This window comes from Odontesthes bonariensis, chromosome 8 (assembly GCF_027942865.1).
Source record: "Odontesthes bonariensis isolate fOdoBon6 chromosome 8, fOdoBon6.hap1, whole genome shotgun sequence".
NCBI classification, from domain to species: Eukaryota; Metazoa; Chordata; class Actinopteri; order Atheriniformes; family Atherinopsidae; genus Odontesthes; species Odontesthes bonariensis.
Genome location: NC_134513.1, coordinates 30,965,674 through 30,980,104, shown reverse-complemented (window position 1 = coordinate 30,980,104; position 14,431 = coordinate 30,965,674). Strand labels below are relative to the sequence as shown.

At 38.8% G+C, this 14,431-nt stretch overlaps 1 protein-coding gene across 1 annotated transcript; it reads left to right on the top strand.

Annotated features, from left to right (window-relative positions):
• Positions 1-8,539: 8,539 nt before the first annotated feature.
• Positions 8,540-14,163, top strand: LOC142385868 (amphoterin-induced protein 2-like). Its single transcript, XM_075472563.1, has 2 exons — positions 8,540-8,767; positions 10,613-14,163. Exon 2 carries the CDS (start codon positions 10,704-10,706, stop codon positions 12,219-12,221), a length of 1,518 nt encoding a protein of 505 aa, XP_075328678.1. The 5' UTR covers positions 8,540-8,767; positions 10,613-10,703; the 3' UTR covers positions 12,222-14,163.
• The last annotated feature ends 268 nt before the right edge of the window (positions 14,164-14,431 follow it).

Here is a 14,431-nt window from a genome sequence, read left to right as displayed (position 1 = left end):
GCCTGTCCAGCAACCCGACTCTTCTACTATGAGACCATACTGTTATAATAGATGCAGCATGTGGTTTAAGATTCTTTCTCTGAAATATGAAGACCTTCACCAAAAAAAGACGTCATCTGGATTGAAGCATTTTAGTCTAAAACCTGTTTATACGATTCAGCATTAATGGTGCCTTTTCAGATGCAAGATGCCAGTTTCATAAGCATTAATGCATCCCCAAACCATCGATGCAAGCTTTTAAACTGAGCACTGATAACAAGGCAGCTGGTCCCACTCCTCTTTAATCTGGAGGACACAACATCCATGTTTAAAAAAAGAATTTCAAATTTCGATTGGTCTGACCACAGAATGGTATTCCACTTTGACTCAATACATTTTAAATGAGATTTGGCCCAGAGAAGACTGGATCATGTTCACATTTGACTTCTTTTTTGCATGATTTTATGAGCTTAAATCAGCATTTGTGAATGGCACGGTCAACAGACAAAGATTTCTAGAAGTGTGTCTAATACAATGAATTCGACGACAGAATCATGTTTGCTCATAATACAGTGAAGCCTGAGGACCCAAAAATCACAGGTATCCAAAACTGATCTTTCACTGTGCACAGACATGTCTCCATGCTCTGAATCTTTTGATGGTATCATATGCGCTAGATTAAAAAAATATTGAAAGTCTTCATAATTTTATGTTCAGGAAAATTATTCTGAAATTGCTCCACATTTTGTTGATGCAGTTTTTTGCAGATTGTTGAACATCTGTCCATCTTTACTCTGCCCCGCTATGGTGCTCTCTTCATACCCAATTTTATTTTTGACCCTTAACCTAATTAGTTGTAATATGTTCCTCCAGCTGTTTCTTTTGAGTACCACTTATTTCTCCAACCTTTTGTTGCTCCTGCTCCAACAATTTTTAGACGCCTTACTGCCATCAAATGCCATCGAATGTCTCACATTGCAAATATAGCTTTGCAAATTATTGCCTTTACAAAATTTACATTTTACAGTGTCCACATTTTATCTTTGGAATCAAGGTTGTAAATATGATTCACATCATGAAACATATTTTTTCATATTATGTAACAATTATAGGACAACTAATATGGACTTTAATTCAGTTCAACTATGTTTTGTTTTTTTCAATTTTTTTTCAATTCACATCAATTCAAAGGCACTTTAAAGAGATATCAAACAGGTGCAATATAGGTCCTATTATACACGGTTAAATCCAATTATAATCTGATTCAATCTGAATCAATATAATCCAAGTCAGAACAATTCATTATAATCGTGTAGATACAGTATAATGCCAATCCATCAAAATTTGCCTACCTAAGGATGCTAACAGACTGCACCGAATCTTCAGTTTAATTATCCTGTCCTGAACACACGAAAACAGTGAAGAGGAATTTCATTTGGTGTGCTAAGGCTTAATTCACAATTCTGTGGTATTTTTTTCACCCCGCTGATTAACAAGTAGTTAGAGCCCTAGAGGGGCTGCTAAACCAAAACCCTTAGAGGCGAGTACACAAGGCTTCTGCTCAGACATGTGAGATGGAACACCTGAAGGTATCAAAGCATGTTAAACAGAGAGAAAGCTACAGGCCAAAATGAAGGATTAAAGGGTTAGTTCGCCATTTTGCACATTAAGCCCTGTTTTTAGGTAGTCTGGGGTGAATTATAGATGTTCTGATCACAATTTGGACATTTGGTGCTGAACGGAGCATTTAGGTATCCACTGCTGCAGCCCCCCCACCTTTGCATTGAGTCAATGACCACTCAAGCAAACAATCATAAAACGGCATTAAACTTTCGTTTGAAAAGACATGGAACTCACCGTGTGGTCAGTGGTGGACAGCGATAAATTGACCCGAAAATCGCAGCGAAATGTGCCTTCTAACAGTTGTTTTAGCATTTGGTGGACCTATTTTTCCGGACACCGTTGAATAGCAGCAGCAAGACATCCAGACATGAAGACGGACAATAATGGTAATATAACTTCTCTGGAAGCGTATTTCGCGGTGATTTTCGAGCCAACGTATCGCTGTCCACCACAGCCAACACGGTGAGTTTCATGTCTCTGCAAACGAAAGTTTAATGCCGTTTTATGATTGTTTGCTTGAGTGGTCATTGACTCAATGCAAAGGTGGGGGGGCTGCAGCAGTGGATACCTAAATGCTCCGTTCAGCACCAAATGTCCAAATTGTGATCAGAACATCTCTAACTCATCCCAGAATACCCCCAAACAGGGCTTAATGTGCAAAATGGCGAACTAACACTTTAAATGCTCCAACATCTGTGTAGGTATTACTGTCCTTCGGTGTTATTCTTACACCTCTAAGTTGCTTGAAATTATTGTGAAATTACAAAAACTGCCGCCCCTTCTATCCCTCACATATGAACAACTTGGCAGTGTGACCCTGCTGAGAAGATGGTCGCTCTGGAAAATCCCAGCAGGTCTTCCCCTTTGATGGTCGGCGCCATGGAAACATTCAGTGATTTGTCTGTCACGATGTCCCCAGTGGAAAGCTCATAATTACGAGTGGATTGTGATTAGGCTGTAGTCAGGATTATAAACGCCCTTTCCAGCAGGCCTCAGTCTCACTTCTTTTTCAGATAATGGAATTGACTCATCTTCAGAAATGAGAATTACATTGATTTTCTTGCCCACTCTGTTGCTCAGCTATTGAACTGGGGTGTGTATGAACAGATTCAGGAGACCTAACAAGAAATCAAATGACAACAGCTGGTGCAGCTTCAAGCTCATAGCTTCCACCCTCGATGAACTTATGAAGTGGAAAATACTTTCATGTGGTCTGAAAAACTCCATCTGTTTGTTGCAAATTGACACACGTGCACAGGCCCACAAAAAGGGTAAGCAGCACCTAAAGCACAGATTTGAATGCAATAGGAATCACTTACAACTAAACATGTTTCCATTAGGTGAATAAATAAGGCAGAAGTCACGTTTTTTTCGATCCCAACACTCCACAGATAAACAGTATTTTGGAAAAGAGTGGGGATTATGTGAACTCTGTCTACAGCTTAATGCCATCAGAAAAATTCTGCCTCAACAAGCAAATCCTAAAATGGTACTCTTGTTTTACAGTGAAAAAAAAAGAGCTTTTTGGATTCGCAGCTGGTGCTTATTTCCACAGCTCATTGCACTTTGTGGCAGATTTGTATTTTATAGACCCCTTCACACAACAGTGGAACAAAACGGCAATCACGCTGGAGAAAATGACAAAGACATCTTCAAAGTCACAGATGTTAATTACAATGATGGAATGAACAATGAACCAAATCGTCCTTGCAAAGCCTCCATTAATGACATTATACTGCTGCAGTGTTATTATGACAGGACAGGCTCAGAACTCTCTGCAAGGTTTGTGACCCTGCAGCTTGCAAGTACATGTAAATGTTTAGTACACAGTGGAACAGTCTGTCTTTTTCAAAAATGGGAGACTTTGTGATTTGAAGGCATCTCAGGGTGTCGGTCACATTGTAAGTCAAGCCCAATTAATCTCCTGGTCAATGTGACCTATGGGAGAGATAGACTTCCATTCTGTATGTCAGACAGTGGTGTCAAAAGTACACACATTTGTTACTTAAGTAGAAGTATAGATACTGCAGTTTAAAAACACTCTGGTAAAAGTTGAAGTATCAACTTGACCTCTTTACTCAAGTAAAAGTGAAAAAGTATGTGCTCCAAAACCTACTTAAAGTATAAAAGTATAAAGTAACTTTTAAATAAAAAATAAATAAAAAATAATTTTTTAAAAACCCACACAAAAAGGTAGATGCCACTATATGAATTGCAAGCTTAATTTGAAAACTGATTAGTTCTACACGTGGGTCTTGGGTGTGCAGAGTTTGCATTGCATTTTCCACGAGTCATTTTTGCACCCGACTATTTAGAAAAATTCTTTGAGATAGGGCAAAGGATGAGGAAGGTCTTGTTGGTCTCCGTCTCCATCTCCCGATACGCTCTCGCCTGTGTCCGACCTTTCAGACATTTAGCCATCTTTTTCTGAATCCCACATTGTGGCGTGGACACACTTCGCGCAGCTTCGCGTTTGCAGTTTGTAGAACACCTGCTTGCTTCTGACGAATGACGATTTCCTTGTGTGTCAGCACAAATTTGACGAATAGCCTAACCGATGAGTGTTTGCGTTATATGATCCATCCAATTACACTCGTTCTCACTAGGTGTGGATGGCGCCACTGATCTGTATTGGATGGCGCACATGACGTGAAATACATAAACATTAAACTGAAGCCAAGAGTTAGAAAAAAAAAAAAAACTGAAGCCAAGAGTAACGAGGCTGTTTGTTTTGAAAATGTAAGGAATAGAAAGTACAGATACTTGTGTGAAAATGTAATGAGTAGAAGTCAGAAGTAGGCAGAAAAATAAGTAATGGAGTAAAGTACAGATACCTAAAAACTGTACTTAAGTACAGTAACGAAGTATTTGTACTTCGTTACTTGACACCTCTGATGTCAGATGATTGATTGACTGCTACATGTCAATGAGGCAAAACAGTTAGATTAAAACACATTAGCCTGATATCAAATCAGTGATGTTCCATTCAAGATCATTTGTCCCTGAAACTGATCATGTAAAATTGAGTATCAGCCTATACGGAGTCTTAATCTGATACTTAAATTTTCCTACAGCCCACAGTTGTAAAGCACATTAATTTTATTTAACACCAATCTCATGTAGGTGATTGAAACCTCACTGGCTCTGCAGTGCAGTAAGGAAAACAACATTTCTTCATGCTGCACCTTAATTTAGAATTACATTTTTAACAAAAGTAACTATTTCAAATGAGATATGTACTAAATGTATACCATGGAAACTTTTTTTCTTTAGTTTCTCCAGTGTGTGCTGCTTCAATGCAGCAAAAGTGAATTCGTATTCAGCCATGTTTAACCTTGGACTGGACTTGGACTCTCATTTCCAGTTTAATGTACTTCCACACATATTGTCGAGGTCCTGCAACAAGGCTTTGGCAGCCGTGTTAAAGCTGTGCAGCAGCCCTGCTTCAACTTTATGACTTTGCGGTAGTGCTAAGTGATTACGAGTACAGCCAATGGTGTAGTTCGGGGTGTATGCAGGTATACCTTCTTATTTTTCAGTTATCAATAAGCATTCCTCACTTCTTTATCCCCTTTTGTTTATTGGACAGGCAATTGGAGAAATATGGCAGAATTTAGCCATTTACTTCTACACCACAGAGAACAGTATACTCAGTATACACTCCAGCCTCCTGAGCTACAATCAGTTAAAAAGATCTGGATCCCAGTCTGATCACAAGCATCGGATATCCCTGATTAAAATGACCACTTAAAGTGATTATGTACTGCAGGTATTTAGTATCGCTTGCCATACTAGGAAATTAACTTCTTAATGTTATAGTTGTTGCAACTATACTTATTTATTCATGAACAGGCCTATGAATTATGAGCTTATGCCCAGTGCCATTTCTTTGTGTCATTCCTAACACCTCATTATGAGAGCTCCTTTGCTGAGGCTAGTTTAATAGCTTCTTCGTCATGGCAAATTTATTCAATAAATTATGGTCCCATTTAAAGTAACCTTGACAATAAAGAAAAATGCTTAAGGCAGGGCTACATTGTGATTGACAAGCTGCTAACTAATGAGCATGCATGGTTCCCATGGTTCTCATTGCTCATATGGAATATTTTAGGACAAAAGACTAAAATGCTGACATAAAACATATATTGGAAGTCCACATTTCAGTGTTTGAATGTCTTATATCAAAGTCACCATCATCCTTTTTTACTGTCAATGAACCAATACTGCATTAACGTTGTCTTAATTTATTATTATTTTATTTTTTACAAAGGTTTTAATTGAGAACTTATGAGTGATCTTTCAGTACACGCAGAGTTGAGCCGAGTTAGAGTTTGACCAGGCTATTTAATTGGACCATTGTGCAGGGTAGAGGAATCAAGCCAGTGACTAAAGTATGTGCCATGCTACATTGCTGCGGATTGCGTTAAAAGACATTCAAAACATTCTGCTGCCTCTAAATGTCTCTTTGGGAAATTACTTACTTGTAGAAATAACCAAATTCACTTGACAGATTTCTTTCAGTTACTTAAATGGTAATTTTGTCAGGTTATGAAAGGAATAAAAGCCCAGATTTTATGACAGCAGAGCAACAGTCATGGAAATGCTTTAATTGACCACAAATTGACACAAGGTCTGAATGGGCTGCTTTTCAGTCACAATTTGAGACGCATCTGAAAAAAGAAAAAGAAAAATATGCGAAGGACAGCAGCTTTATTGAGAATTCAGCTTAGATAAAATAGAAAACTGTTCTGTGGTCAGATGAAGTTTTAAATTCTAATTGAAAATATCCACAGTATCTTGTGCTGTTCTGTGGTTTTCTGCTGTTGCAATCTAACACATTATTTTGTGATATAACTTGTCTTTGTCTCTCATCTGCAACGGATCAATCTTTTTCTCTGCAAGGTAATTTTTTACCCAAACAGCATGTAATAGCAACATCATACTGCTGAGACTGGTAAGAAAAAAGAAAAAAAACTATGCTCGCAATGTAAGCAGAAAACAATTTACATCTGTACAACAAGTCTGGAGCTGCAGCAGGTCAGCTTGATACGTGCTTGATCGTCAGCCTTTTTTTCCTTCGGTGCAATGCATTATGGTACATAGTTGTCCAATTAGGAACCATCAATTCTACACTACTTTTTATGGTACACTGTGGTATTCTTTGAGTACATTGTATAGAATTTAAAATCTCATTATACACACGATCAGCATCACAAAATGGTGTAGTTCACTATACATTGAGGTGAACACCCCATGTTTTCATGTAACTTTCATGTAACCTTGTAACTGTTTTATGACATGATTAATGATACGTAATTAATTAAGCTTAGGTATTAAAAACAAGGTGGTTAAGGTTAGGAAATCATTATGGCCTGCATTAGTCATCATCATCATTATTGCAAAGTTTTTTTCTAAAATGTTGGTTGTATTTTCATGTTTATGTGTTTAGGTTTATGCCTTTGGCTGACGCTTTTATCCAAACGACTCATGTGAGTGAGAATTTAAGTTCACATTACCATCTTACAGACTGAAGCTGCTGGTATGGGCAGCGGGAGATTAAGTAAAATATGACAGTGTGCTTGTGTTATTGTTGGTAGGTCTGGCGACATTTTGATGGAAATTAAGCTTTTTTTTGTCCAACACAATAAACACAAGATGCTTTTTGAAAAAAATATGGAACATGAAAAAAGTCAAAAAGTCACTGGACCACCTAGCCCAAGCCTCAGCTTACTTCTGTTCTCCACCAGCATCCTTCTCAACAAACCAGCCGTCTGATTTAAATTAAAATGCTAATGTGAAATGTTCCCTTGTGGTTGTTCCGCTCAGTGGACTCAATATGTGAACTGTGTTCTTTCTGTTAGATGCTGTAGCATTGATGTGGGGCTAATGTGGTAAGCTCATTCAGTTCTACAATCGATACATTGTACAATATTTTCGCTTTTCTTCTGTTTGAAATAGACCCAAACTTGAAACCTTTTTTATCTTTTTCTCAGACTTTGCTCGTCGTTGTTTTCTACGGTTTCCTCCAACAAATCAAACTAGCTACAAATCTTCTAGCTACAATTCTACTTACGCAGCATAAACACATTATGTGATAGTAATAACTATCCATGTGAAACAGGACGACCTCCAAGGAACGAGATATTTCGTATGAATTAAACAACACATCAAAGCAAATAATTTCCATTTTTTCCATTGAAGTTACTCAAAGAATGGTTTCAGCCCTTGCTGCTACACGGACATGCTGCTGTTGAGAAAGTGGAGTCTTTAAGGTCTGAGTTGGTTTACATGGTGAAAAGTTTGCTCATGTTGTGGATGTTCTGATTTGCTTTTAGCTTTAGTTCACTGGTCAGGAAAGCTTCTAATTATTCAGGATGAGACACTGACCACTCATCACTACTACGGACAACCCAACTTCCAAAAGACTGTAAATTAATATTACATTATGGCCATTTTACAGCCTTGACTGGGTGTTCAAAATGAAGAACAGCTGTTTACTTGTAGTTTGAAAGTGAGCACGTCACTTTTCCCCCAAATGTAATCAAACTAAAGCAAATTATATCTGTGCCACACAGAGTGGGTGGTGGGTGCTAACTCGAGCAACAGTGGCGTCCATTGTTTTGGGATTTTTTTTTTTCCTAGTATCTTTTGCTCGTATTTCACGGTTGAACGAGGGGACAGAAACGGGGAATGAGGAAAATTGAAAAAGAAAAACAGGAAGGTTCATTCATTGGACTTTTTCTATCCAAACAGCGGACAAATTGTTATTTCAAGGAAAATCTTCAGTGTGTGGTGCTGATGCTGCCTCCCGAATCTGCGCCACACCTTCTACCTCTCCTCCTCCTCCTCCTGCAGGCTCTCGGCATCACCCACTCTCAGATCATTGGCGTGTCGGCTGCTGGCCCTGTTCCGTGTTTACTCGCAGGGCGACCCCTCCCACACTCGGCAACTCAGCCCCGCAGGTGAACAGTTCAGCTGCGCTTTCCCTCTTTTTCTCCTCGAAGTCACCGTGGATCGTCCACGGGGCTGGAAACGATGCGCCTGCTTTTAGGATTTTTTTAGGATTTATGAACGGGACACGGTGTCGCGTCGAGTCTGCGGAGCGCGTCTGGATATGATTGCAGACTCGATGATGATATGAAAAGGCAACAGTGTGGACGTGAAGGTGAATTATGTTTATCTTGTGCGTTTGATTGAGATCAGATGTCTCCACTGAGACACAAAGAAAGCAGGAAGGGACATAGAGTTTAATCATTTTCACAGGCATGGCAAATTATTTGGGTATTTATTACACTATTTTTCATAACTTTTATGCAAGGAACTTATCCAGGGCTGCAGCTAACTATGAACTAAATATTGTATGGTTACAAGTAAGGGCTGAGAATCATAACAGAATGTTTTAGGTGTGTGTGTGTATGTGTGTGAGGTCAGTATAGAAGTGAAAAGTGCCTGAAATTTTCAGAAAGTAAATAGAGTTAAAGAAAATGAATTACTTGAGTATAAAATTACTTTATTTAATTAATAGATTTAGCTTATAATCCAAAAGGGTATGACTGAAATTTTCCAGAGCCCAACGTGTTTTGTCCAACCAACAGTACAAACCCCAAACATATCAAACTTACTATGATATGAGACTAAGAATACAGCACATCCTGACATTCAAAATTACACAACACAGAATGATCATGTTTGCAAAGGAAAATACTCAGATATTTATTGTTAACCATATAAGTTTGATTTTAAATTGATTATAAGCTGATCAATTGAGTAACCATAACATCTCTAAACTCCACTTGTCTATTTTATCTCCCCATGCTTCTTTTTCAGCTGGGCTTTTGCAGATCCTATGATTGATATGAGGAAACTCAAATGGAAAACAGCTGCTTCTGGAGAGTCAATAGACAGTTAAATAAGATACATTATGCAAAAATAAAAACCTTAAGAGGGAGGGTAATGAACAATAAATTAAAAAAGTATATACTGTAGTAAAGGGTTAAAACTGAATATACAAATGTATTATGATATGAAAAGATGATAGTAGAAGTAGTTAAAGCATGAAGTAAGCAGACTATGTTTGTATTGTTGTAAAATTGGGGTAGGGGTATCACCACAGAAATGGATCAAGTAACACTTGTTCCAGCAGTTGTTGTGCTGGTGATGCTAGCAACTATCACTGCTGGACACAGTGAAATCAGGGTTTTATTTCTATCCCCAGAGATGTGTTTATCAGAGAAGTACCCTTTAAGAGACAGAAATGGTCCTGAAGATAAAAACTGTAGATGGTTGTTTATTTTTGACAAAACAAAATCATCACTGACAATTAAGGGTTTAGGATTTTACTTTCAATAACCTTAAGACAAAGAATAGAATAGAAATAGAAATAGAATAGAAAAATACTTTATTTATCCCCCAATGGGGGAAATTCAAATTCGTCAAGTAGCTCAACATTTTTTAAAAATATTTACAATGATTGAATTAACAACAATAAAACAACAATAATAATACTACTACTAACTAAATAATAATAAATGACTAAAGGGCAAAATAAACAAATAAAAAAAAAATCAATCAATCAATTTGAGAAGAACTCAGCAGTCACTGTTATAAAGCCTTATGGCTGTGGGAACAAAGGACCTTCTGAACCAAAAAAAGCCAAATAGATGGGCAAAACTTTTATTACCTTATTCTGAGCATATCCTTATGCTATTTTTTCTTAATCTTGTGGTTAAATGTTTTGAGTTTTTTTTATTTCTATTTTAGTTTATGTTCCTTCATTTTATGGGCTAAGAAAACACAAGTCGTCAGTGCATTCAATGGAAAATATTTTTAGAATTACGTGAATATCAATTTTTTGCTCATCCTGTATGTTGTCACCCTATCTCAAAGTGTTTCTTCTATAACTCTGTGTTCAAATTCTGAGTTAATTAAACACAAAGTAAACTGCGAATTTTAGAAAAATAAAACTGAAGACTCATTTTCACTGTCCTTCTCTTCTGTTTCCTCTCCTCAGCCTCTAAAAGCAGTGTCAGAAGCGTGTAAACGTGACATGTGTACACATAGTGAGACTGTGACTTGAGGTTCTATCCTGAGGGAATACCAGGATGCAAGTCATTGTGTCACAGCTTTTAGGCAAGACCAATGTTGAAGGCAGCCATTGCAACCCTGCTGCTGCAGCTATGCTGCTGCTCCTGTGTCTTGGCCTCCTTCCTATTGTGGCCACTTGCCCAACCTGCTGCCTTTGTGCCAGTGATATAATTTCCTGCAGTGGCCGCAATCTGTCCGTGCTGCCCTTTGATTTACCAAGCTATGCCACACGGCTGGACCTGAGCCACAACGCCCTTCGTGCCCTGCGTGTGGATTGGATTTCCCAACCGTTTGACCGTCTTTCCACATTGGTTCTCAGCAAGAACTCCATTAGCCAGATAGAGGTGGCTGCCTTCACTCTGACACCACATGTCCTCCACTTGGACCTCTCATCCAACCAGCTGACAGTGTTGAATTCATCCATCTTCACTGGATTGAGGGAACTAAAGGAGTTGCTACTGATTGGCAACCAGATCGCTCACATAAAGCCAGGGGCTTTTGGCGACCTTAACAGCCTGCAAAGACTGTATCTCTCTGCGAACAGACTTACCGCCTTCCCCTTGGAGCTTTATGAGGAATCCAGTGGGCCTCATAACCTGACCTTTCTCGACCTGTCATACAACAGGCTTTCCAAGGTACCCATCCAGAGCCTGCTGTCTCTCACCAACAGAGGAGGAATTTATTTGCAGCAAAACCCTCTGGTCTGTGACTGTGCATTAGTTGCCTTGCTAGAATACTGGATGTGGAAACAGCATAGCCCTCTGGTGGATTTCAGAGGTGAATACCCATGTGGAGATGGAGCAAAACTAGAGGGTAATTGTACAAGTCAAGGAGTTTCAGACTTACCGCTTAAGGCACAGACCTATCAGGCAGAGCCTGGTGAATGGCTAAGAGTGGCATGTCCAGGGTTGACCATACCTGTCCAGGAGGGGCAGGTGGTTTTCTGGGTTACCCCTAGAATGGTACTGAATTCATCAACCAGTGATCAGAGTGCTCATTTATCAATTCTTCCGAATGGCACCCTTGAAATTCAAGGCACATTAATAGAAGATTCGGGTACCTACGAGTGTGTGGTGACCCGGGGGCACTACTATGACCCCAGAGAATCTCTGGAGGTCAGAGTGATCATTGGAAACTTAAGTGCGTCCTCCACCACTGGCGTGGCTCAACGCAACACTTCAGAACATTTCAACACTGCGTTTACCACCCTTGCTTCCTGTGTGATCAGCATAATACTGGTGCTGCTTTACCTCTACCTCACCCCCTGTCGATGTCAGGAAGGTAGGGGTGGAGGCACTACAGGGTGCGGTGCACGAGCCCTTATTCTCTGTTCGGACCCCGGGGAGGTAGAGTCGGGACAGCGGAGGTCAAATGGAAAGAGGGTGGCTTTCTCAGATCCTCATGTTGAGGACTCTGATATGAGTGGACCAAAAACACCAGCAATGAACTTGGAACCTCACTCCACTGAGGGAATTCTCAAGAATGGAAGTAGGACAGTGGGGCAGACCCTCCCAGACCCTGCTCAAATGGCATAGAGAGAAAAATTACCATCTGCAAAATACTCTATGTTTACAGTCTTAACCCAAGTTTTTTTTTGTCTTGTTTCAGTACACTATGAAAAAAATTATGTGAGCTAATTTATGTGCACTGTGAGTTTTTTGAAGTAGTTATACACTCGGTTTGGTCTAAAGCAGAAAACTGTGTCTTTTTGTGGGCAGAATTTCAGTTATGTCTCATCTGGAAGTGGTGTCCGTTTTTTATTTCTAGAGTTCATATGGAAATTTTGCTGTTACCTTGGGAAATCATTACTGTAAGGCTCACAGATAGAAACGTGGGTGGGCTTTTTAAATTGGGAAGAGATAGATAGTTACTCCGGATTTGATAAGCTGTTAGAGGCAATGGTGGTTATTCTAAGGTATCCAGCATGTATTATGAATATCACAGTGAACCCTGTTTCCATCAAACTTCTGTCTTATACTGTGGAGGATATCGTTTTTTAAATGTGTCAGTAATATATGTGATAAATTTTCAACTTGCAAGTGAAACTTTCTGTTACACACTTCTCTGTAATTCTGTGAAAGGCCCCTAAAAAAGACATAAATTGTATATTAGGGCTACATACTGTGTTAAGCTGATTTTATTTGAAAACCTGCAAAATGTGTCTTTTAAGAGTAAAAAGATCAGATTTGTTCTAAAGTGCATTTGAATAACTGTTATAGTTTGCATAAAAAAGAGAACACTATGGCAAATTGTTTCAGTTTTATTATCTCTTGTATGCACTGAACCCCAGAAATGTTCTAGAGATGTTCCGGAGCAGTGGCATGTGAGAACACAAATGTCCGTAGCATTCACTTTGAACATTTTGCACCTAGGCCCTTTGTGAAATCTCCAGAAGATCAGTGGGTGAGACAAAGTACGAACAAAGCAGCGTTTACTGTTTGCGTGTGAGTGAGTGTGTGTAAGTGCTGGTAACTGCTTCATCTTCTTTTCGTCTGACCTGGATGCTGCTGTCCTCTTTTTTCCTTGCTATTGTGGATACGTTCAGATACATGCAGTGATGATCAACACAACACGGAGCCTAATCTGCTATTTTCAATGTGTTGAAGATGGACACAGTGATTTCTATGGTGTCATTTCTGCATCACATCCTGTCTCCTAAGCTGTCTAGACAGAAGTTCCTCCCTCACATTTCCAGTCATTGGAGTAGCAGAACGTGTCTCGCTGTGAAATGTGTCTAGATTAACTATGAAAAAAAGTCCAGACCAAATATTCCGCACTTAATTCTGAAACCCTCCAGTATTTACGTGTGAAAACAACAAATTTTTGACTACCTTGACCTCACTGTAAGTTTATGCTTAGAAAAAATTTTATTTGCACAGTTTGCTACTTCAAATAACAATAGCTGACATAACTTAAATGAGCAGGTCACAGTGAAGAGCAAGTTCAGCTTCACAGAGCATTTTAGTGTTTTCCAGCAAATTTTTCTGACTTTACAATCTCCACCGTGCCTCTGTATGATTTTCAAAATGCTAAAAAGTGGGCAAGCTTTTCTATGTAGTCAGAATACCACTGTTATAAAAATGCTGATTCCAAATATACGTAGACTGTGCAGTCTCAAGGAAAAATGTTTTGTTATTTGTGCTTATGAAAGCAAAATATATATATTTTTTACATGCCATCAAAAGATACCAAAATATATATAGATATCTATATCTATATATGTATATACACATGTTTTTATGTTTTATTTTATTTTTCATGTGCTATCCAGCCTAACTTTCTAAGTAATATATCCCAATTGGAAATCTGGCTCATGTGTTCAACATGTATTTTGTATTTAGCTGAGGGGGCAGAGCTGAGCAGACAGTCTTGGAAGAAAAGAATATTTTGATGTGATACATTATTACACGGTTTTAACGCAAACCACAATGTTTTCTTAACCATAACTGTATTGTTGTTCATACCTAATGTCAATAAAGTAGCTTGAAATGTGTAAAACTGCGACAACTTAGTGAGAGAAAAGGCAAGGAAACACCAAATGTTTACATAAAACAACATTGCAAGCAAAGTTACTTGAAAATAACCGTCAATGAGGGCAAGAATGACATCTCAGAGTACAGTTACTTGACGGTTCCAGCGGTCAGGACAGATTTGATCTTGACTCCCCCATCCCCCATCCACCACTCCCAACTTCTAAGTGCAATAGTCAATATGTACTATTTCATCAAAAGCTGTGAAACTGTTA